At 39.2% G+C, this 26,626-nt stretch overlaps 1 protein-coding gene across 1 annotated transcript in view; it reads left to right on the plus strand.

The window, feature by feature from the left end:
- The window catches only part of LOC150091222 (neuroglian-like), a 447,266-nt gene that overhangs the window by 370,187 nt on the left and 50,453 nt on the right, over window positions 1-26,626 (plus strand). The window contains exon 21 of the mRNA XM_090374775.1: window positions 6,156-6,314. Within this exon, the coding sequence (XP_090230901.1) occupies window positions 6,156-6,314 (159 nt within the window). The remainder of the gene's footprint in view (window positions 1-6,155; window positions 6,315-26,626) is intronic.

Raw genomic sequence — 26,626 nt, forward strand, 5'->3', positions numbered from 1 at the left:
TCTCATCATAATGTTCACAATCACCTTACCTGTAGATTACTCCCACCATACAGATTCTATACTATGATGCAAAACGTCTGAATCCAGGAAAGCTTTTGTCACACACTGGCTGCTTTTGATAAGCATGATTCCATCACCCCATCTATCTGCCCTATCTTTCCTAAATACATTTTACATACCATATTTAAACTCATCATCCCCTATTTCCGGGTGAAGTTATGTTTCCGTAAGCCCTATTATGCCAGCGTTACTTGTCCTGACCAGCAGGGTGCCTCTGTAGCCAGGTGGGAAGGAGTAGCAGTGCGTAGCACACGCTTCTTGATTAGACTGGGGTTCGAGCCCGTCACCACCAAATATGGAGGATGCTGAAAGGTCAGGGAATGACCGCATATCCCAGAACAGTATGGCCTTAGTTGCTAATGCTCCTAAAAACCAAAAATAACAAAAAAAATAACCTGACCAGCAGTTTGAATTCACTCATTTTATTTACGACACTTCTGACATTACTATATAAACAATTAAGACTTAGTGTTCTTGTATAGTTAACTACTCTGACACACCCTTAAAATTATTTGAGTTTGCTTCCCTGGCATTAGCTACCTGCTCATTTGAAAAATTTCTACCCTCAGAACATCTTGCTAATATGATCTGTTGCGGCAACAAACAAGAACCCTTGAGGTATGTGCATGCATTACTTTGGCCAATATTATCAGATAAATGCATATTTATATTACCCTTGTCTTCTCCCACAAACTAGCAGTTTCCCTGAACCTTTAAGGTACCCTCAATAATATTGACAAAAACTCTTGCACCACCTTTGTGTAAATGTATCCTGTCTTTACAGAACAGGTTCCTTCTACCTACGAGTGCGGGCCAGGCTGATAATTTCCTCCAAAAGACTTGCAGAGCTCTCCAGACTTGAGTTAATCTCAAGTCTCGAGTTAATCCACAAGGTTTCAGCATGTAATCCCTCCTATTGTGCCTGGGCAGATTTGCAGACACTTACACCATTTCTTCAACATGGTCCTATAATTGTCTAAAAAATTGTCAGATCATGTGTTCTTACTATCATTAGTCCCCACATGAATAATACTATTCTCTTTATCCCCCTTATAATCTGACAGTCTATTGGTGACATCATTAATTGTTGCTCCCAGCAGATATACCTTGGTTCTAGTCCACCTATTCTTATTACAAAAAATATTTCCTGTTTCCCTGACAATGGAGTCTCCCAGTTACATTATTCTCGAGGGCAAGCATCCATTTTTTCAGTGACTCAACTTTTAGCAATGCACCAAATTTTAACTTTAGATCAGTACACTCCATATAATGGTGACAAAGAAAAGAATTGCAGGTGAGCTATGATCCACTAGGTTGACGTTGAAATACATGCCACGGGTTCTGCAAATGATGAAATCATGATTCACCTGGAAACTGCCATTGGCTCTTTCTGTATGAGTCATGATACCCTCTTATGAAGTGTTCAAGGTGAATATTTTCACAACCATTGTTAAATTTTCTAAATATACAGAAAGGAAAAAATATATATTTTTAATATTATAAAAATTAAATTTAAAAACTATTACAAAGAAAAAAACTTATATCAAAATAAACTTAACGATATATTAAATAAATTATTTAAATGCAATTATCTAACCTCTCAATCCTAATCTAATCCTCTAATTCTCTCTAATCACTATGCTCTCGCTGTGCTTTAGAAATGCATCTGCTCACTACAAATGCCAAGCTATGAATGAGCCATTTTCAGAGCCATCATTGCCTCTTCTTTCCCTATCTGTACAGTTTCACTAACAGTCCCTATAGTTTTGTTTTTCCACCAACTGTAGGTTTTGCTTTCACTAGAAAAGATTTCTGAGCACTGCATCTGCATGATCAGTACAACTTATGACAAATGATACAAATCAACATTTGACATGTATGAATAGCATTGTCACTATGCTACATCAATTTTTGCATTTCTCTATATGCACTTCAGTGTCTTATGCTTATTTATTTGCAAAAAAATCTGATTACATTGTTTCCGCAGGGCCGTTTTTATAAACAAGCACATGCTGCACTAGTTGGGACCTTCAGAGGAAAAAAAGTATATTTTAAAAGCAGCAAATTATTTATTTAATTTAAAAATAAATATATTTATTTCAATTAACATATCTTTTTAATTATACTACTTTTCTCCCTTTATAAATGTCTGAAAAATATTTAGCACCCCTCAATTCTGCCACAAAGATAAACTATAAAACTATAGACGGACAACAGACATTTTTCAGAAATACTAAGGGACTGTGGATGAGACCTTTTTTTGTCTTTATTTTGAAAACTAATTCCAGTCCAAATTTATAATTACCAAGGGCACCTTTGAGTTCTGTCTTATCTAATTGAAACCATCCTTAAAATATTTTTAACAACGTTCATATCAAATGCAAATGGAGAATGGTAATTTTCAGTATTAAGAAGTATAGAGAATATTTTAAGGAATAATTTAATACAAAATAAAATGTCCATTATCCTTACTATTTATTGAAACAGAAGCAACAAAATCAATCAATTAGTGTGATTAATTGATGTATTCATGAAGACAAAGCCAGGGGGAAAAATGTTTTTATTTATATTTACATACTCCTGAGCAATAGTTAACCTTATTATTTATTTTTATGTGTGATGAATACCAGATTTTCATTCTCATCTGTAATTATATTACTTATTGATTTTTGTGCGGTTTACTTTATTATTTGTGATTTGAATGTTATTTAATTGTTATTGTGTTAAGTTATTGATTATTTATATTACCTGTGGTTTTTTAGCTTTTGTGAATATTACCACATACAGCATGTGTATTTTTTTTTTTTTTTTTATTAATTACAGTACTAAAACATTTTCATTATATTTATTTTTTTAAAATCTAAAATACCCAAAACTGCAAAGCCCAAAGTGATTTTGCACCACAGGCCTCCAACTGTAAGTATAGCTGTGGTTTCTTTGCTGATTGAGATTGAAAAACCACATCTGCATTCAGTACACAAGACAACCTTTTTTTTTATATATTTTTTTTATTTATTTTTGTTTTTAACATTTTATAATACAAGGCAAATCTTGCATATTATGCCTTTAGAAATTTTACATTATATTTATTTGGCATCTTACTAAAAGACATTTTAAATTAGATTTGCACCACACAAGTACCAGATTTTTGTTGTGTAGATACACACCTGACAAACAATTTATTAACAAAAATAAGCAGAAATCTACAGAATTTTTTTTTTTGGGGGGGGGGGTAAGAAGTACTTTTAGCATTATTTATACTGCTTCCCCTCGGTTTCGTGGACCTCAATTTCCCAGACAAAATTCTGGATAATCGAAATTCCACTATTTTCTGGACGGCGACTGTAATTCACGCAATGCCCGCCAGTTAGCACACACAGAGGCAGTATTATTTTTGTTGTCTGGCCATGAGCATGAGGACAATGCACTTTGTATCAGCATTTATCCATTGTTAGTATTATTTCAAATAATTTTTGTGACTAGCAATGGCTTCAAAACAAACAAGTGTTAAAAGAAAGAATGTACATTTGAGTGTGGCAAAAGCTTGAGAGTGGTGCCTCGGTGTCCAGTGTTTATGAGCAGTGTGGAGTTAAAAAGCAAACCGTTTCTGATATTTGCAAGGCCAGAGGAAAGTGCCAAAGCTTTGCATTAAAGTATAATATTGAAGGTATGGGTTCCGTGAATGACAGAAAGCACATGAAAGTAAGCAAAGATAAAGATCTAGAAGAAGCTGTTTACAAATAGTACATGCAAGAGCAGTCATGTGGATTGAATGTTACTGGTGTTACCTTACACACTGCAGCCAAGAAACTGGCTGAACATATGGGCATTAACAATTTCAAAGCTAGTGAAGGCTGTGATGATGTTTTAGAAATCGCTGTGGCATTTGTAACAGGAAAGAGCATGGTGAAGTTGGGTCTGCTGCAACACATTCAGTTGAGCCTGCTCTTATCCCAGGAGTATAATGGAGACGAAACTGGGTTATTCTGGCAATTTCTACCAAAAAATACTCAAGCCGTTAGAAACTAAGACAAAACTCCTGGAAAGAAAATGAGCAAAGAGCATTTTTCAGCTTTATACTGTGCAAGTGCTGATGGCCTCCATCGCCTGAAGCTGGCTGTCATGGAAAAATCAGCACACCCACGTGTTTTGAAAGATTACATGATGCAGTTGTCTGTTATCTACTACCATTCAAAGAAGGCATGGTTCAATGCCAGCATATTTTCTGACGGATTTTTCAAACATTTTGTCCCTGAAGTCATTGATATCAGCAAGAGATCTTTAAGGTGGCTCCCAATGATTTAAAGACTCTTCTTTTATTAGATTATGCTCCTGCTTACCCATTTGTTGAGAGATTAGTCAGCAGTGATGGCAAGATCTGTACCAGATCCATACCATGTTTAATACAACATCTCTGATACAACCCATGGATCAAGGAATCCTAGTTTCATGCAAGAGGCTCTACCAGTGGCTGCACCCAAATGAAGTTTTGGTCATGATTGAGAAGGAAGACTTGATTGAAGACACAAGAGGCCAGCATACTCTGCAAAACATAAATTATGACATCAAGTCAGCAATTTTCAACTTTGCTGACTCTTGGAATGATGTAACACCCCCACCCCACTGGAAGAAGTTGCTTTTTGACAGTGATCCTGGCATTGATTTTGAAGGGTTTTGACTGGCTGGAAAGTGATGTATATCCAGGCTATCAGATCTTGACGCTAGAGGAGATTGCTGTTGAAGTGAGAGCAGGTGACATTGAGAGGGCATCCAGTGATGAAGAAATCATTAACAAACCAAAAAGGACAACAGTACAAGAGGCACTTTAACTTGTCATTCAGTATATCAGCCTCTCAGACAACAGTGAAATCCAGCCCCACTACCACCATTTATGTATGTTAAGAGAGGCTGTCATAAGGGAGCAGTATAAGGGAGGTAAACAGATGAAGCTGGACACATTCTTCAAACTTGTTGCTGCTCTTGCCCCATCTTCGTTCCACCAGGCCACTTCAGTAGAGCTAGGGAGCTCCACTGACACAATAAATTATTTTGAGTCCCACTACATGGTTACTGCACAATAAAATCAGTTCTATCTCCATCAAGGTAAGAGAAAATAGTTTTTGATTATTGTTTTTGTTACGTTATTTATTTTTACATATTATACTACTTTTACATTGCTTATAAGTAATGTATGTGCATTGTGTGTATACTACCTATTATATTAGTCATGTTTACTATGGGTACTATACAGTTAAATGTTTCGTTAAACATTCATTCGGAAAATTTGGACCTGGGTTACGGACAACCCTTCCCCCTATTAGTCCGCGAAATCAAGGGTCATCAGTACTTAATTATTATTATTTATTTATTTTATTATTTCTTTTGTGGGAAAAAAAAAAAAAAAAAAAGACTGAGAAAAACAGTTTTTGCAGTAAGACCAAGAAGGAATCAGATTAAGTGAAAAAAGATGGATTCCCTGTTATAAATCTGGAGAGTTGGTAGATACGCATCATCATGAAAGGTTGCAGGAAAGAGCATTGGTACATGCTATTCCTAGGCAGTAGATGTATATATTCAGACATTTTAAACCAGCTTTTTGGGACAACCCTTTATGCTTGCAGAGATATTAAATTCAAAGATATTACTTTGCTGCTGCTAAGTAACATCTTTGAATCTAATATCCTTGAAACATTCAAGGTGATATCTATTACCCTGAATTTTTCATCCTCCAAGCTTGGACATAGGAAATGCTGAAAGGCAATTTTATAAATTTGCAATTTCTACAAAATTTACAAAAAAGTGTAACGGTACCCAGCATCAAAAACAAAATAAGCAACCTTACATCAGGAGAGGCCAGAAAAATATTTTTAGTATTTATATTTTATAATTAACGTTTAACTCATTTTACATAAAGTGATGCATATGATACAACCCCAGGGGCTCACATCTGGTGAGTATGGGCTTGGTACACCCAGGGTCATGAGCTGGATATCATTTCTCTCTCTCTGTGTAATTAGAAAAAAAAATTTTTGCTGGTGCAGCATTAGCTTCCTTAAACCATATGGCATAATAATAATATATAAATATAATTTCAGGACAATCGCAGTGGGAAAGTAGTTCAATGGAAGAAACCCAAGATACTGTAGCAGTGCGAGGACTAGAGTTAGGAACCTTATATGAGATGAGGGTGATAGCAGTGGATGGCCGCTATCAGACACCCAGCAAAATAGAAGAAATAGAAACTGGAGGATTAGGTATTGAGATGGACATGTTAGCCTACCTGTTATTGTTTTTTTGATATATTGGAAATTTACTGCTTAACAAAATGATTTTTGTCAAATTTATAATGCATTTCATTTAATTGTGAACCACAATTCAAAGATATAAATACCTGTCTGCTTTGCACAATAAAAAAAATATTAATAAAAAGAAAGCAAAAAAAAAATCCAAGTTTTGAATTGATAGTCTGAACAGATAGACCATAAAGATAGTCTATCTGTTCATATTAGTTGGAGTTCTGGAGTTATTTTCTAGGCCTGCTGCAGTGGTCAGTTTCCAGATTGATTTCCTCCCACCTGCTCCCTACAAGAGATATATCAGTAGTTCGATGCTCAGGTCAACCAAATCTATTGAAGTTAATTTTAATTTTGAGACATTGACCTTTTTACTAGATTGCATATAGTTTAATTATCTGATTTTCTTTCTGAAAAATAGCTGAAAAAAGGATGTTACATTAGTGTACCAGCTAATTGATACTTGATAGTTTTTCTAGGTTTAATGTTACTGATTAAAACTAGGGAAATTAATAATAAAATTTGTGGACTTGGTTCACTTCATATTTTAGGTGTTAAAGGTTAAATAAAAAGTATTCTTAGAAGATGTTAATTTATTTCATAAGCTTAATTATCATACACATATTTATCATTCATTTCATTGTCTTCATTATTTACATGTTGTTCCTGAGACCTAGCAGATATACAGTGAGTAGTAAATTCTTATAATAACTATTATAACAGGAGAGACTGCTTCTACAGGGATGGAATACACTTAAATAGAAAGGGTGCAAGAATATTTGCTGATGCTATCTAGGCAGTGTTAGGTGGGTCGGAACACTGCTAGCTTGGGGGGATTCACAGACTAAAAGGTTAAAAGTAGCCGCAGGTAGAGGTGAAGGTGATTCTTGCACAACTTCTATTAGAATAAGTAGCGACCTGGAGCGAGGGGTGCTGGGGATTTCAGGGACTGATGGCAGCCATTGTGAAACAGGTGGGTATATGGGATGTGTTAGGGTAACTAAGAATAAGAATAGGTGCATGTATACTTGAATGTATACCAATACTAGAAGTATAGTAAATAAATTTGATGAATTTGAAGTGCTGGTCAAGACAGCAAAGGCAGATATTGTTGGGATACCAGAGATGTGGTGTCACACAGATATAAGGAATGCAGAACTAGAATTTGAGGAGTACAATGTGTACAGAAAGGATACACAGGATAGGAAGGGAGGAGGTTAATTAAGAAAACCAAACCCAAAAGAAGTGCATCCAATTGATATAGATGAACAGTGCACAGCTGAGCCAGTTTGTTTTTGCAGTGCTTATGTCACACAAAAAATAAGAGTAGGAGTGTGTTATAGGCCTAATGACTTGAATGATTGTACAGAGAAATAGTGGGCTAGTAAATCAGAATGTCTTATAATGGGGGATTTTAACTTCCCAGATATTGACTGGAACTTGTGGGTTGGGCACTCACACACACTAGTAAGACTTTTTTGGATTTATTGGATGATTGTTTTCTGCAGCAGCATGTTCGAGAGGCAGCCAGAGAAGGTTATTTGGTTTTTAGGGGTATTAGCAACTAAGACCATATTTCTCTGTGAATATGCAGTGGTCATTCCCTGACCTTTCCGCATCCTCCGTATTTGGTGGTGACGGGCTCGAACCCCGGTCTAATCAAGAAGTGTGTGCTGCGCACTGCTGCTCCTTCCCACCTGGCTACGGAAGCACCGCAACCAGAGAGGATAATACTCTTGATCTGGTTATTATCATTCGTGTATTAAGAATTTGCAGATAAAGGAACCACTAGGTGGCAGTGATCACATAAAGGAACCACTAGGTGGCAGTAATCACAGTGTACTGATGTGAGGTTTACTTAAAGATATAATTACCATCAGGGGTAAAGGAAAGGGTTTTTGCTTCTGTAAAGGTGAGCACAGTGGGATCAACTGACGATGTTAACAACAGTAAATTCTAAGTGGGAACCATTCAAGGAATTAATTGTTGATGCTACTAAAAGTTTCATACCTATTAAGAAATACTGTTCAAGGTTTAGGCCTAAATGGTTATCAAATGAACTAATGAGACTTGTGACAGAGAAGAAAAATGCATGGAGCCAACCGGGCTAGCCGGGTGGGTAAAGTGCCTGCCTGGCAACTCAAAGGTCGCGGGTTCGATTCCCGCCTCGGGCTTGGATCAGAGTACTGCAAAAACCTTGGGAGGTGCATTATGGCCACAGAAGCCCATGCACAAACAACTACCAAAAAAAAAAAAAAAAAAAAAATGCATGGGATGCATATAAATTATCAAGCGACTTAAGAAGCCTATGGCAGATATAAGCTAGTCTGTAATCAGGTCACAAAGGAGGTTACGCAGGCGAAGGCAGATTACGAGAAATCCTTGGCAAAAGATGCTAAGAAAAACAGCAAGGATTTCTTTACTTATAAACTCTAAGAGGAAGGGGATGAATCTGATTGGTCCACTTGATACAGTGGTTTGACTGTTGATGAACCTGCTCAGATAGCAAACAAACTGAATGAGTATTTTGCATCTACATTCACACATGAGGAGTTATTAAGGTTTAAAAATGGCAGAAGGTTATCAAATTGTATCAGGGTGCTTAATGATTTTGTAATAACTGAGAGCAAAGTGGAGGAGAAATTGTTGAAGTTAAACATAAGAAAGGCACCTGGGGTGGATGGGATCTATCCAGTTATATTAAAGGAGGCAGCAAAGCAACTAAGCAAACCCTTAGCCATAATTATGAGAGCATCCTTGGACTCAGAATGGGTCCCCACGGACTGGAGATGTGCAAATGTATCCCCAACTCACAAAGGGGGATCAAAGGGTGACAAGAGTAATTACAGACCAGTTAGTTTAACTTCTGTTCCGGGTAAAATAATGGAGTCACTGGTTAAAGATGCATTGCAGGATCATCTAGACAAGACTGCAGCAATAATTCAGACACAGAATGGGTTTATTAAGGGAGTCTTGTTTGACAAATTTCATATGATATTATGATGTGGTTACAAAGGAACTGGATGCAAAAAATAATTTTGATATCATATATTTGGATTTCAGGAAAGCTTTTGACACTGTTGCACATGGAAGACTATTGTACAAATTGGAACAGAATGGTATTAAGGGTAAATTGCTACAATGGATAAAAGGATGGTTGAGTGGTAGAAGACAGAGGGTGGTAATTAATGGGTGCTGCTCTTCGTGGACTAATGTTATTAGTGGAGTCCCACAGGGTTCGGTGTTGGGTCCTCTGTTGTTTTGTATATATTTATCAGTGATATTGATGAAGGTATATCAGGCTTAGTGTCGAAGTTTGCAGATGATACAAAGGTTGGCAGGGATGTTAATGACAGTAATGGCAGTGTGCTAGTGCAACAGGATGTAGATAATTTGGGCAGATGGGCTAAGAAGTGGCAACTGAAGTTTAACCTTGACAAATGCAAAGTACTGCATATGGGTAGAAGGAACTCCAGAGAAATGTACCAACTGTGTTGTACTACACTTAAGGTGGTAGAAAATGAAAAAGACCTGTGAGTAATTGTGCAGTGAGATATGAAGTTTTCTGAGCAATGCAGACAGGCTGCCAGAGCAGGTCATGGGGATTTGTCAATGATATATATAGAAATTTTGCTAGCAGGGAAAAGGAAGTGATTGTCCCTCTGTATAAGGCAATGGTCAGGCCACGCCTTGAGTACTGCGTACAGGTCTGAAGGCCTCATTTTAGGAAGGATGTAGATTTGCTTGAGCATGTACAGAGAAGGGCAACAAGATTGGTGAGGGGAATGAAGGGATCCCCTTACCAAGAGAAGCTTAAGTTCTGCAAATTGCAGTGACTGGAGACTAGGCACCTGCGTGGTGATCTGATTGAGGTGTACAAATATAAGGCCTTGAATGGGTTGAGCAAGCTGAATTCTGATGGGATCCTTCCACTTATTCAGATTACGAATCTAACGGGACATAAATTCAAATTAAGAAAAGACCTGTGCGGAAATTTGCCTTTAGCCAGCGGGTGGTTAATTGCTGGAACAAACTTCCATCTGTTGTTGTGGAAGTTGATAGGTTAAGTAAATTTAAGGAGGAACTGGACAGGCATTTGGAGGGAATGATGTGTTTTTTTTTTTTTTTTTTGGCTGATGCTGCTTAAGCTAAATACACTTGCTTTCTTGCATCACATGCTTTGATTGATTGATTGATTTGGATTTTATTGGGCATTAGCATCTAAGGCTATAATGCACCAAGACAAGGTAATAAATAAAAATTTATTCTCTCAGTGACCTAAGTAGTTAGGCTACCATGTCCAGATATATAATAAAAAGTATATCAATAAAAGAAATAACAATAATGTATAAATTTTAAATACGAGTAAAAACCTTTATTGATTTAAAAAAGCCAAAAACAGCAGACACATTGTCATTGTCGCATAAAATCTGACTGAGTGTATATGGCTCAGTCAGATGATTAAAAGCGGTAAAACGGATATTGCTAAAATCTGGACAGTCAACTAAAATGTGTCTTATTGTTAAAATTGTGCCACAGGACTCACACATAGGAGGGTCATCAGCCCTCAGCAAAAACGAATGAGTCAAATGACTATGTCCTATGCGGGTCCGGGCATCACATGCCACTACTACTATAGTAAGCTGGAAGTATATACAGCAGTAATGCCAGCATATCATCCTTCTGTTTTGTGACAGGTTTGCTTGCTTTGTAGAGCAATTGCAATTTGATATTGTTAAATTGCAGGCAACATTCTACCTGCTGATTTTTTCTTTTCTATACAGATTGCCTGGAAATCTAATAGTTCAATAATACTTTCTTTATATTTTAAAAGAAATGCGATCCCTGCTGTAAATGCAACCGTTGAATTTTCAGCCAATTCACAGGCCTTCCCTCAGTGTCAGTCTTCCTTGATGTGAACACTTCTGTGGCCTTGCTTGAGAGGAACTCATCTCTTTTCATCTCTATAAATATTAAATTTAGGACGCATTTCTTTCGATATTTTAACAATCTTAATATACTCTGCGGAATGAAATGTGCTGCTTCTTTTTTTAGCATTAGCATTAGTTGGGTCATGTGATGCAAGAAAGCAAGCTTATAGAGCATTAGCCAAAAAACCCCCCATCCCATTTCACCCATCCAGTCACTCCAAATGTTTGCCTAGTTCAGCCTTAAATTTATTTAAGCCATCAACTTGCACAACAACAGATAGAAGTCTCTTCTGGCAATCAACTACCTGCTGACCAAAGAAAAACTTCCGCACATCTATTCTACAACAGTCTTTCCTCAATTTGAATCTATCCCCACTCAGGTTCTTAATCTGAACAAGTGGAAGTATCCCATCAGCATTGAGACTATTTAAGGCTTTGTACATCTCAATTAGATCACCTTGCAGGTGCCTAGTCTCCAGATAATGCAACTTACAGAATTTAAGCCTCTCCTGGTAAGAGAACCCCTTTTTTCCTCTTGCCAGTCTTGTTGCCTTTCTCTGTACTCATTCCAGATGCTCTACATCCACCCTAAAATGAAGCCTCCAGACTTGCACGAAGTACTAAAGGTGTGGCCTGACCACTGCCTTATACAAAGGTATAATCACCTTCTTTCTGTATGCTAGCAAAATTCCTATATATCATTGACAAAACTCCATGACTTGCTCTGGCAGCCCATCTGCACTGCTCAGAGAACTTCGTATCCGACTGCACAATTGCTCCCAGGTCTTTTTCATTCTCCACCTGGCGCCTCTGTAGCCAGGTGGGCAGGAGCAGAAGTGCGGAGCACACGCTTCTTGATTAGACCGGGGTTCGAGCCCGTGACTACCAAATACGGAGGATGCAGAAAGGTCAGGGAATGACCACTGCATATCCCGGAGCAATGTGGCCTTAGTTAGTTGCTAATACTCCTAAAAACCAAATAACAACAACAACATTCTCCACCTCCTTGAGTGTAGTACCAGAGTTGGTATGTTTATCTTGGATTACTGCTACTCATATGCAGTACTTTGCATTTGTCATTGTTAAACTTCAGTTGCCAATTCTCAGCCGATCTACCTAACTTTTCTAGATCCTGTTGCAGTAGCATACTGTCTTTACTATCATTAACAACCCTGCCAACCTTTATCATCTGAAAACTTGGACATTACACCTGATATACCTTCGTCGATATCATTGATATAGACACAAAACAACAATCGGCCCAGCATTGAACTCTGGGGGCCTTCACTAATAACATTAGTCCATGTAGAGCAATGTCCATTTATTACCACTCTTTGCCATCTCCCACTCAATCATCCCTTTATTCATTGCAGCAACTTGCCCTTAATGCCATACCACTCCAAGTTGTAAAGCAGTCTTTCATGTGCAACAGTATCAAAAGCTTTCCTGAAATTCAAGTATACAGTATCAAAATTATTCTTTCCATTCAGTTCCTTTGTGACCACATCATAGTATCCAATCAAATTTGCCAGACAGGACTTCCCCTTAAACCCATGTTGTGTCTGAACTATTACTGCAGTCTTGTGTAGGTGATCCTGCATCACTTCTTTAACCAGTGACTCCATTATTTTTCCTGGAACATAAGTTAAACTAACAGGTCTATAATTATTTGCATCACCCTTTGAACTCCCTTTGTGAATTGGGGACACATTTGCACATCTCCAGTTCATGGGGACCTCCCCTGAATCTAAGGATGCGCTCATAATTATGGCTAAGGGTTTGCTTACTTCCCTCGCTGCCTCCTTCAATATAACTGGATAGATTCCATCTGACTGGGTGCCTGTTTTGCATTTAACTTCAACAATTTCTTCTCCACTTTGCTCTCTGTTCTTACAAAATTATTTAGCTCCCTGTTAAAGTTTAGTAAACTTCTATCCTCACCTTCCTTACAGAATTCCCCTTGTGTGAATGTAGATGCAAAATACTCATTGTTTGTCGGCTATCTGAGCAGGATCATCGATACTTGAACCACCAACATCAAGTGGACTAATGTAATTCATCCTCTTCCTTCCAGAGTTTACATAAGTAAAGAAGTCTTTGTTGTTTTTCTTTGCATCCTTTGCCAAGGATTTCTCATAATAAGCCTTCGCTTACTTAACGTCCTTTGTGACTTGTTTACACACTAGCTTATATATGCCATAGGCTTTTGTGTCACCTGCTAATTTATATTAAGTTTTGCAAATTACTGTGTTTGGAGACAAGGTGATCTGATTGAGGTGTATAAAGCCTTGAATGGTTTGAGCATGCTCAGTGCTGATAGGAGTCTTCTTCTTGCTCAGAATAATTGCCTGAGAGGGCATAAATTCAAATTGTGGAAGGACAGTTGTAGGATGGATGTGTGGAGGTTTGCCTTTAGCCAGCGGGTGGTTGATTGCTGGAACAAGCTTCCATCTGTTGTTGTAAAGCTGATAGCTTAAGTAGAATCAAGGAAGAACTAGACAAACATTTGGAGCGAATGGATGGGTGAAATAAAGTTTTTTTTTTTTTTTTTTTTTTTTGGCTGATGCTATATAAGCTTGCTTTCTTGCATCATGTGCCTTTGCTAATGCACATCCCATACATTTTTCTTCTCTTCCACAAGGTTTTGCAATAGATAGCTTTCTCAATTAATGCAAGTCACTGTCATTAGGTAAGAATGAATGACTCAAGACCATGAATTTCAACTCAATAATATTTGCCAAGATTCTCTCCCATTTATCAATTTCACTTGAAATAGAGGCAGTTTTGAATTTGTTTTGTCCAGTACAGGCATCAGAGAACAAGGTTATATGTTCACAGTGAGAGGCATGTGTGCAAGATGTTTGCAAAAAACTGCTGCTATTTCCTTAGAACCTCTACCGCTTTCTGTTTAATCCCACATATGCACGAATGCTTAGATCTTGTTAAAAGAGTAGACACAATTATAAATACACTAGACTCTCGATTTTCCGGGATAGATGGTAAAAAAGAAAAGAAAAAAAAGTTCCTGGGTAATCGATTTCCCGGTTATTCCAAAAATACAGTAAGTCCCTGACATACGTAAAAGTACATTACAGGACTTCTTACACAAGTCGAATTTCACAAACTCGGGAATGACTAATATAATATTGCTACTCTATCCCTTATATGCTAAAATTACTAAAACCACATAATATCCTCAGAAGAATAAAGAAAAATAGTTATATATTTTCAATTAGTTCAATTAAATTATCTGGGGATAGCAGTGAAGTAGCTGGAGTGGCACATAAGAAAAGAAAACATTAAAAGAAGAAAAAAACGCATGTTATTGTACTGTAAAAACTTATGTGTTTTGTAGCCTTGGTTATTATAGTTTACTTCATTGGTGCAGATCCCTTCACCGCTTCTCGTATTCTGTCTAACGTAATATAAGTCCAAAGCTACGTAAGTCTTGGACTTACTGTATCGAAAAATGTTCAGCAACCTACGAAAAAAGTATGCCGATAAATAAAAAATTTAAAAAACTTACCACGCACTACTCGCGTGTCCAATGCGATTCTTCCCTTTATTTTTTACGATGTCCATTTTAAATCGAATAGCTTCCTTTTATTTTTTAAAATGTCGCATATAGTTTCGTCACCAACATTATTATGGTTCATTAGAGATTTAATGGATATGACGTTTTCAAATTTAAAGTTTCTGTTTTATTGAAAGCAAAACTCTTGCGTTTGCCCATGATTTTCGCAATTTATAAACAAAAAAAAAAAAAAAAAAAATACCGACATCTCTGATATAAATAACGAAACAAAATTTGTCCTTTTGCGGTGCGACGAAACAACAATTGACGCGACGCACTACAACAAACTAAACATTTGCATTACCATGCAACTTACTAAACAAACTAAAGATAACAGTACACTAATCTCCCAATGACAACTTATAACAGCACTTCTTGTTGCTTATTTGCAACTTGTAAACATCTGCTTATACCTATTCTAGTTATTACTTGAATTTTATGATTTCTAGTTGATTTTTTTTTTTTTTTTTAATTTGGAGTCTTGAAGTATCCTGGTAAATCTATTGTCTGCTGTATGTATGTTTCTCTTGTGGTATGCAACAGAAACAGTGAGCTTAGGGAAATGTAGGTATTTCTGAATATCAAATGCATAGATAAATCTATTGTCTGCTTCTTTATCTTTCTTCAGAGCCATCTTTGCTGCTTTAGCCTTCCTGAGATGCAATGCTTTTTCAGTGTTTAGATGAAATTTAGCTGCTATATTTTTTCTGCATTAATTTTAATCTGAAAGCCATCACACCGATGAAATACAGCAATAATGCAACAGAAACAGTGAGCTTATGGAAATGTAGGTCCTTCTGAAGATCAAAAGCATAGATATATCTATTAGCATTAGTAGAGGCATTTGATGCATGAAAGCAAGCTTATGCAGCATCAGCCAAAAAAAAAAAAGCCACTTCCACTTCACCCCTCTGTTCGTTCGAAATACCTGTCCAGCTGAGCCTTAAACTTCTTTAGGCTATCAACTTCCATGACAAGGGATGGAAGTCTGTTTCACCAACCAACCACCCGCTGGCTAAAGGCAAATTTCCGCAAGTCTATCCTACATCTGTCTTTCCTCAATTTGAATTTATGCCTTCTCAGGTGATTATTCTGAGCAAGAGGAAGAAATCCATCAGCATTGAGCATGCTCAAACCATTCAAGGCTTTATACACCTCTATCAGATCACCTTGCTGGTGCCTAGTCTCCAGACACTGTAATTTGCAAAACTTAGCATTTTTAGCATTAGTAGAGGCATATGATGCAAGAAAGCAAGCTTATTCAGCATCAGCCAAAAAAAAAAACAAAAAAAAAAAAAAAAACACACACACACCACTCCCATTTCACCCCTCCGTTCGTTCGAAATACCTGTCCAGTTGAGCTTTAAATTTGTTTAGGCTATCAACTTCAACAACAAGTGATGGAAGTCGGTTCCACCAACCAACCATCCGCTGGCCAAAGGCAAATTTCCGCACATCTATCCGACATCCGTCCTTCCTCAATTTGAATTTATGCCCACTGAGGTGATTATTCTGAGCAAGATGAAGAATCCCATTGGCATTGAGCATGCTCAAACCATTCAAAGCCTTATACACCTCGCCAGTGCCTAGTCTCCAGACTCTGTAATTTGCAAAACTTAAGCCTTTCTTCGTAAGAGCAACCCTTTGTTCCATTCACTAATCTTGTTGCCCTTCTCTTTACCGTTCCAACAGCTCTACATCCTTCTTGAGGCCTCCAGACCTGTATACAGTACTCAAGATGTGGCCTAACCATTGCCTTATACAAGGGAATAATCACCTCCTTATCCCTGCTAGAAAAATTCCTGTATATCATTGACAAGACACCATGAGCTACTCTTGCAGCTCATCTGCACTGCTCAGAGAACTTCATATCTGCCTGCACAATTACCCCCAGGTCCTTTTCATTCTCCACCACTGTCAGTGTAGTACCGCAGAGTTGATACGTTGCTCTGGGGTTACTGTTTCCCATATGTAGTACTTTACATTTGTCAATGTTAAACTTCATTTGCCACCTCTCAGCCCATCTGTTCAACCTTTCCAGATCCTGTTGCAGCAGCATAGCGTCAGTAGTGTCCTTAACAACCCTGCCAACCTTTGTATCATCTGCAAACTTGGACATTAAACTTGATATCCCATCATCAATATCATTCATAAACACCGAAAACAACAACGGACCCAACACTGAACCCTGAGGAACTCCACTAATAACATTAGTCCATGTTGAGCAGTGTCCATTGATTACCACTCTCTGTCTTCTGCCACTCAACCATCCTCTTATCCATAGCAGCAATTTCCCTCCAATGCCACACTGCTCCAATTTGTGCAAGGGAATAATCACCTCCTTATCCCTGCTAGGAAAATTCCTGTATATCATTGACAAGACACCATGAGCTACTCTTGCAGCTCGTCTGCACTGCTCAGAGAACTTCATATCTGCCTGCACAATTACCCCCAGGTCCTTTTCATTCTCCACCACTGTCAGTGTAGTACCGCAGAGTTGATACGTCGCTCTGGGGTTACTGTTTCCCATATGTAGTACTTTACATTTGTCAATGTTAAACTTCATTTGCCACCTCTCAGCCCATCTGTTCAACCTTTCCAGATCCTGTTGCAGCAGCATAGCGTCAGTAGTGTCCTTAACAACCCTGCCAACCTTTGTATCATCTGCAAACTTGGACATTAAACTTGATATCCCATCATCAATATCATTCATAAACACCGAAAACAACAACGGACCCAACACTGAACCCTGAGGAACTCCACTAATAACATTAGTCCACGTTGAGCAGTGTCCATTGATTACCACTCTCTGTCTTCTGCCACTCAACCATCCTCTTATCCATAGCAGCAATTTCCCTCCAATGCCACATTGCTCCAATTTGTGCAGCAATCTTCCATGTGCAACAGTATCAAAAGCCTTTCTAAGATCCAAATATATAATATCAAAGTTATTCCCTGCATCCAGTTCTTTTGTGACTACATCATAGTATCCAATCAAATTGGTCAGGCAAGACCTGCTCTTAACAAAACCATGTTGCGTCTAGATGATCCTGCAGTGCTTCTTTAACCAGTGCCTCCATTAATTTACCTGGAATAGAAGTTAAACTAACAGGTCTATAATTACTTGTGTCAGCCTTTGATCCTCCTTTGTGAATTGGGAAGTTTACTTAACCCTTTCTTCGTAAGAGCACCCCTTTGTTCCATTCACTAATCTTGTTACCCTTCTCTGTACTCGTTCCAGCAGCTCTACATCCTTCTTGAAATGAGGCCTCGAGACCTGTATACAGTACTCTAGGTGTGGCCTGACCATTGCCTTATACAAGGGAATAATCACCTCCTTATCCCTGCTAGAAAAATTCCTATATATCATTGACAATACACCATGAGCTACTCTTGCAGCCCATCTGCACTGCTCAGAGAACTTCATATCTGCCTGCACAACCACCCCTAGGTCCCTTTCATTCCCTGCCACCGTCAGTGTAGTACCACAGAGTTGATACTTTGCTCTGCTGTTTCCCATATGTAGTACTTTACATTTGTCAATGTTAAACTTCATTTGCCACCTCTCAGCCCATCTGCTCAACCTTTCCAGATCCTGTTGCAGCAGCATAGTGTCAGTATTGTCCTTGAAAACCCTGCCAACCTTCGTATCGTCTGTAAACTTGGACAATAAGCTTGATATGTCATCATTAATATCATTTATAAATACAGAAAATAATAATTGATTACCAGTCTGTCTTCTCCCCCTCAATCATCCCTTTATCCATAGCAGCAATTTGCCTCCAATGCCAGACTGCTCCAATTTGTGCAGCAGTCTTCCATGTGCAACAGTATCAAAAGCCTTTCTAAGATCGAAGTATATAATATCAAAGTTATTCCCTGCATCCAGTTCTTTTGTGACTGCATCATAGTATCCAATCAAATTGATCAGGCAAAACTTCCCCTTAACAAAACCATGCTGTTTGTTTGTTGCTTGGGTTTTATTGGCACATTAGGAACTAAGGCTATAATGCGCCAAAACCTGGTCTCACAAAACCATGCTGTGTCTGAGCTATAACTGAAGTCTTGTCTAGATGATCTTGCAGTGCTTCTATAACCAGTGCCTCCATTAATTTTCCTGGAACAAAAGTTAAACTCACAGGTCTATAATTACTTTTGTCACCTTTGATCCTCCTTTGTGAATTGGGGTCACATTTGCACATCTCCAATCTATGGGTACCTCCCCTGAGTCCAAGGAAGCTCTCATAATTATGGCTAAGGGTTTGCTTACTTCCTTTTCTCCCTCCTTTAATATAACTGGATAGATTCCATCCACCCCGGTGCCTTTCTTGTGTTTATCTTCAACAATTTCTCCCCCACTTTACTCTCAGTTATTACAAGATTCTCTAGCTTACTGCCAGAGTTGAATACACCTCTGGCATTCCCCTCGCTGAATAACTCCTCATGTGTGAATGTCAATGCAAAATATTCATTTAGTTTGTTAGCTACCTGAGCAGGGTCATCAACAGTTGACCCATCGATATTAGCATTAGTAGAGGCATTTGATGCAAGAAAGCAAGCTTATGCAACATCAGCCAAAAAAAAAAAAAAAAAAACCCACTTCCACTTCACCCCTCTGTTCTTTCAAAATACCTGTCTAGCTGAGCCTTAAACTTATTTAGGCTATCAACCTCCACTACAAGGGATGGAAGTCTGTTCCACCAACCAACCACCCGCTGGCTAAAGGCAAATTTCTGCACGTCTATCCTACATCTGTCTTTCCTCTGAAATGGCCAAAACAACTCCTTAGCAAAAGGGGCACAGCAAAAAGGGGGTAGGAAGAAATGTATGGGAATGTCTGCAAATTAATAAGAAAAATGTAGGCATTTTACACTCCTCACTACTCCTGCTGAGAATTTCAGTTGGAGTACACAACTATGACTAAAATTCTCGATGTCCTTACTGGGCTTTGACCTTTTGTCAAGGGGGGACAAACATAAACATTCCTCCTCTTACAGTATGTAAAAGAAACTTAATCACTAACATATTATATGGATATAATAAAATAAAATACAAGGCACACAAACAAAACAAAGTGTGCTGCACTTCGTTCACTGTTCTGTCCTATTATATTTATACATAATAACGCTGTTCACTCTCCACACGGAGGTCATTGTCTGCATTCATCTGTTGAGAAATTGTTCTCCACCACACCACAGTCCGTGCTTCTTCTGGTTAGCAGTTCCATAGTTTATGTAAGTGAGCACCTTGAGCATAACAGGAAGCAGATCTGGATTTCCAGGCTGAGGTTGTCAGGCGGTAGAAGACAAAATGTCCTTCCACTGTCCATAACTTGGCAAAGTTATCCTTCAGCAGGCTGGAGAGATACAAAAGGGAGCTTATCCCTCCAAGGATGTTCTGGGCACTGCTTCAGTTCATAGTCCTCACTTGGCTCACAGGCACAACATAAAACAAATAATCACTAAATTAGTAACTGTTCTCTAGTCATGGACACAAAGCATCTGAAGTTAATCAAGCAAGTACATTATAATTGTATACATGTAGCTAGACATCACAAGAATATACCATGCACTAATAACTAAAATGGGTCATTGCAACATACATAAAAGAAATGTCATATATGTAAAGTTGACAAGAATACTTAAGTTAGGTCTATAATATATATGTATCTATTTTTTTGAATATTGTAGACCTTAGCAATATCCTTACAAAGAAATGAATGAAATTACAATCTCTTCTGTCTCCACGCTTCATGTTTTTATCCTTATGTTTGGCCTTGTCTTCCTTGGCTGTTAACACACGGCCTGGTGGTAAACCACTTCCACTATTCAGTTCTGAGGAAGAGCTTTTCTTGCCTTTACTAAACCGATGAATTAGAGCCAATGGGGTGCAAAGGTTCGCTGTGCGGAGTGCACAGCAGTCTGCCGGGTTGTTCCAGGGACAACGAAAGGGATTTTCTCTTGCATCAGGCAGGAATTCTGGATCGGGACAGGAGAAGACTTTGGCATCCACCACAGTCCGGAAGGGAAGGGCCTTTTCCAGGCTTCGTGCCTTTCTTTCTCCTATAGTTATGACTGTTTGGTATGGCTTCGTAAGAAGGCTTAACCATGATCCGAGACGCTGAGATGCAAATGCTCCTGCCTTTGGGGTTGATGCCATATACTGATGGTCCCAACTTATTAGGGCAATCTCCTCTACCTTGAGCGCATCTTCTTGGTTCCTGGAAAAGAGAAAATCAATGATGATCCACCTCGAGAAAGGAGGGAGTGATCTGAGGGAACGCATCATTGGTGACCGGGGAAGGGCAGGTGTGCTCCAGGTCGGGTGGAAATGGTGTTCCACTATCCCAAGTGGACGTTTAGAAACCTGCACCTCACCTTTCCAATTTAGGAAACTTCTCATGCCGTGGTTCGCATAGTGGCAGGGAAAACGCACTTCCGGGGCTGCTTTGAGTTTTCTCCTCATGGGTTGAGTCTGCCTTACTTCTGTTTCTGCTCTTGCTGGAAAAGCTGCTGCGGGGTCAAAAGTCCTTGTCAGGAGTTCGGAGCTGAGCTCCTGACGAGGACTTTTGGGTTGGCTAGGCGCCGGAGTCTCCACTTCTGTGGGGGTCACTCTCTGTATCCAATGTAAAGGTGCTAGGAGGAAGGTCAGCATTCTAGCGACGAGGCCTAGTACAAACTTGTGAAATACCACCATCGCGACTACGAGCAGGGAGGGCGGATAAACAAAACTAGTTAGTAAAGAAATACTTGTATTCATGCTTTCCTTCCATTCCTCTCTTCCAGACTAAAGATTTGCTCCACTCACGCATCTTTTCCTCCTTATACTTTCAGATCACGGGTGAGGGGGTAGCTGGTGCCATATACACTCCACATTTACACCTTTCATTCATTCTTCCTGTTCTCACTCACAACCTGAAATGTCACCTTCTCGATTTCCTTACATACCTTTCCGAAAACAAATCACTCAATTCATTTGCAAAACAAAACCTGCCATGCATGGAAAAATAAGATTCCCATGAAGAGAAAAAAAAAATACTTAGAAACCATTCTCTTCTTTTGAAAATAGCCTCGATTTTCCTAATTAACACAGTGTTTTATTCATCAGCAATCTGGATTTTGAAGGCACGAACATGAGTACAATACTCAGCAGTCTTGTTTCTGTTTCCTTTTCATTATAGTCGATATTAACTATATCTTTGTTCTATATGGACTTTCTTACATTAATGCAATATCACTCACTCCCCTACTTTCATACAGGGAGTTCTCCTTAGTAGGTAACTAAAAAAAAATTTACGGAACTAGAGTTTTGATTTATATTGTTTTGAGGATTTCTTTCTACAGTGAAGTCTTCTTTTTTTTTTTTCATTATATATATGTAACACAAGAAGATGGATCCAAAGTCTAGATCTTGAAATTCAGATGTTACCTCATTTTCACTTAATCTTTTCTTCAGGAAAACGATAAAAGAAGAAGTAGCTGGATGGAACCAGCCGTTCCCAGGACAATTGCTTCACCTCATCCCCGAAAGAACAAACCAAATATGATTTATTTATTTTTTTTTCTTTTTCACTCCAGATCCAATCTCTTGAACTTAAATTTTAACTATCCAATGAGAGAGAGAAAACAAAAAAGGGACTAGGGGCTTACTGGCCATGCCCTAGACTAAATGCGTCCTTCCTCTCTTGGTAATTAATATATTTGGTGGGGAAAAGTATTTGCTTTAATAGTATTAGCTCAATTTGTGCCATTTCATAACCTGCACTCGTTTAGCCAACCATTTATCCAACTGCTGATAAAACATATTGCCAGAATCTAACAAAACATCAATTTCTTCACCTGTGGTCACGTCTTTGATCCTTTGCTTACCATAACTTCCCTTAATCCCCCTCATTTTTTTTTCTCTTAAAATAACACGAGAGTTTTCTCTTTTTTTTTCCCCTTTTTTGCGAGGAAAGTGTTAGTACCAGGTAATAAAAAAAACTTTTTCTCAATGATCCTATCAATCTTATGCAGTAATGCAAATTAAATTCCCAATCATTCCTCATTCTCTCCTCCGAAAAAAAAAAGACTCATGGTTGCTCTTCACATCTGCTCCTCTAGTTCTCAGTATTCTTTGTCCCTTTCATCTCATGCATCATTATGAAGGGGATATGTATAAATGTGTATATCTCTCCCCCCTCCTTTTTTTTTCAATTATGGATACCTGATACAGATTTGAAATCGGGCCTTCTGCGAATACACTTTTCTTGCCAGAGCGCTAATTTTGACAGTAACTGTAATTTTAGCTTGTTTCTCTTTGCACCTAATACACTCCAATATCTCCACTTTAGTCTCTGCAGGCTGTCTCATCAGAATACCTGCCAGATCAAAACCACTGCTAATGCTTGGTCGGGTGTATCTCTCAGCAAGTGGTCGACCCAACATCCACTGAATTGCTCTTTCTATCCTATCTGGTGGCTCGCCTTGGCTTGTGTCTGCTTGGGTGTTGTTACTCCGATCTGGGGTGACACCTCCTTCCTTCTGCTTCAGCTACATTGCTGGGAATAACGACCAATGTTTCTGCTCTTCCCACTGAAGCTGTCTCTGGCACTGGTGCCTCAACTTGCGGCTGGGGCGCCACAATTACCTCTGGTGGGACATGGGTTATGCGGTTGCGCCTGCGTAAATTATATCCGTGGGTCTGTGCAGGTGCTTGCACAGCTCTTTCAGGTCTTACTGACTGCTCTGTCCTTGGTTGGCCCTCCTGATTGATTGGTGGAAGAGATGACCATGGGATTGATATGGGTAAGCTTGTCAGCCTGGTCATTGTTGGACAGGAAATTATAGGTGGGATTAAATCGCAATCCTCCACTAAAGGTTCATCAAAGATCCAAGTCTCTTTGGGCACTGATGCGGTGCTTGTTTGGTCTGATGATTCACTACACTCTGATTCCTCTGACTCTATTTTCAGTTCGGGAAACACTTTCCTATCAATTATTTTTATCAATCTGTCCACATGCACAATTTGTTTATCTTTGGGGTTATACAGGTGCTGTATTTCGTAATTCACTAACGACGGCTGACTGATTACACAGTAGGGACCTGTGATCAAACAGGCCAATTTCTTTGTAGTACCTACTTTTACCTTAGGGGTAAAAAGATAAACAAGGCTTCCTACACAGATATTCCTGTCCACTGCAACTGATGCTCTGCGATCCTCTTGCCTCTGCACTGCCTCTTCCAGGTGCTGGGAGACAATTTCGTATGATCTGCGAAGGCGTGCACACAACAGTTCTGAATAATTTTCAAAAGACGCGTATGTGTCTATCTTTGGAATGCCATAAGTCAGAAGGCAACACCAAATCTCTGCCATACATTAAAAAGTTGGGTGATTCCTGTGTGGAACTATGAGTTGCCGCATGGTATACAGCGATTGCTAGCGGGGCCATGACGTCCCAGTCCGTTTGAGACTCGTTTACAACATGAGACAGGATGCTTGCCAAGGTGCGGTTTAAAAGTTCAACCTTTGCATTGCCTTGGGGGTGGAAAGGTGTTGTTTGAAGCTGATGAATGTTTAGTTTCTCACACACTTGTCGTAACAGCGAGACATGAAGTTAGCGCCCTGATCTGTTAGGATGTATTTAGGAATCCCATGTCTCGAGATTACATTGTTTATGAAAGCTGTGGCTACTTCATCAGCCTTCTGAGTATGAAGTGGAATCACTTCCGCATAACGGGTGAAATTATCTACTGCTATCAGTAGATATTTGTTTCCTTTTAAAGTCATTGGAAGGGGTCCTAAAATGTCCAAGGACACTCGAACCCAAGGTGAGTTCTCAACAGGAACTCTCATCAGGGCTGCTTTAGCCTTAGGGTTATATCCTCTACGCTCCATACAAGATGGACAAGACTCTATATAGTTCCTGACGTTGCTATAAAGGCCTAACCAAAAGAAATGTTTGACTTTCTCTAACGTCTTCTGTAATGCCAAATGTCCTCCGCTTAGAACATTGTCATGACAAGATTTCAACACTTCTGCCTTCAAGCTGGCTGGAACTGTTCACAGGGCTTTGAATGTGTGGCTCTAGGGTCAAGTAGAGTGTAGTGATACAGTATCCCGTCCTCACTCAGATAGAAGGAATCTGGGATTTTAGTTGTTGCCTGGAGTGCTCCTTCTAATTGTTCAATTAATCCCTGTAAATTTGGGTCCACTCTTTGGAGATTTTTAATCAGAGTTCTGGTTTGCTGTTGCGGCATGACCAGTGACTCTATGGTAGGATTTGCCAATATAGGAGCAACTAATTCAGCAGTTTTAGATTTCTTAGGCCCTTTTTGTCTTTCATCTTCCTCTAACACCGGCCTTGAAAGGAAATCTGCATTTGAGTGAACTCGACCCGGTCTGTATATGATTTTAAAGTTGTACTCTTGTAGTAGCATAATCCAGCAGGCTAATCTAGGTGATGGGTTCTTTAGGTGAAGAAGATAGCTCAGTGGTTGGTGGTCTGTTATCAGTGTGAAGCTGGAGGCGATTAGAAATGGTCTGAACTCTGATACCACAAAGACTATTGCCAAAGCTTCCTTTTCTGTGGTACATACATAGTCTCCGCTTTCTTTAGTAGTCTGGAGGCATAAGCGATTGGCTGTCTTTGATCTTCATCTACTTGTTGCTCTAGCACGGCCGAGATTGCATAATTAGATGCGTCTGATGACAAAAAAATGGTTTAGAAAAGTCTGGGTAAGTTAGTAGGGGGTTGTGTAGTCAAGGCAATCTTCAGCTTGTCGAAGGCTTCTTGGGCGGCACTGTTCCAGGAGAAGGGGTGTTCTTTTTTGTAAGTTGCGTTAGCGGCCTGGCTATCTTTGCGTACTATGGGACAAACCTGTAAAATCCTGCCATCCCAAGAAATGATCGCACTTGTTTCACATTTCTAGGAGCGCAGCACTCTCGAACGGCCGCCATGTTTCCTGGGTCTGGACAGACACCGTTTTTGTTAATGAGGTTACCTAAGTATTTCAATTCCTGTTTCAGGAACTCACACTTCTTTGGCTTCAGTTTCAGATCGTACTGTCTCAGGCGTTGGAAGACTTTCTCAAGTCTCGAGAGGTGCGAAGGCCAATCTCTCGATGCGATGATTATATCGTCTAAATAGGCAAATATTGAATCCCGTTTAAAATTTGGAACACTAGCGCCATTGCCCTCACGAACGAACACGGGGTGTTCTTTAATCCGAACAGCATGCGTTTGTACTGGAGCAATGATTCCCCTGTAGTAAAAGCCGTTTTGTGGCTGTCCGCAGGATGCACTTCAATCTGGTGGAATCCGGTTTGTAAGTCCAAAGAGCTGAAGTAGCACGCACCTCCCAGAAGGTCAAGTATCTCGCTCATGCAAGGGATAGGGTAACTGTCCAAGACCGTTTTCGTGTTGTTTCCTGAAGTCAATACATAATCTGTACGCCCCATACTCGTTTCTTCACTAGAACAATGGGTGCGGCGTATGGAGAGCAGCTGGGTTCAATGATGTCTGAATCTAGGAGTTCTTGGACCTGGTTGTGAATCTCATTCATTAATAAAAAGGAGGTTCTGTAGGCATTTTGTCTAACGGGAATATTGTCAGTCAATTTAATTCTGTGCTAGATAACTTTTGAGTTGCCTAGTTAGGCTGGTGATTTGGCAAACACATCCTGGTATTTGTGTAATAGGTCTGATAATTGGCGTCTTTGATTGGTAGTCAGATGATTAAGCTCAAAGTCCTCTATGGTCACAGGAGAAGCTTCCCTACTGCCTTTTCCA

The sequence above is a fragment of the Mastigoproctus giganteus genome, chromosome 1, assembly GCF_048544385.1.
Source record: "Mastigoproctus giganteus isolate SK-2022 chromosome 1, ASM4854438v1, whole genome shotgun sequence".
Taxonomy (NCBI): Eukaryota; Metazoa; Arthropoda; class Arachnida; order Uropygi; family Thelyphonidae; genus Mastigoproctus; species Mastigoproctus giganteus.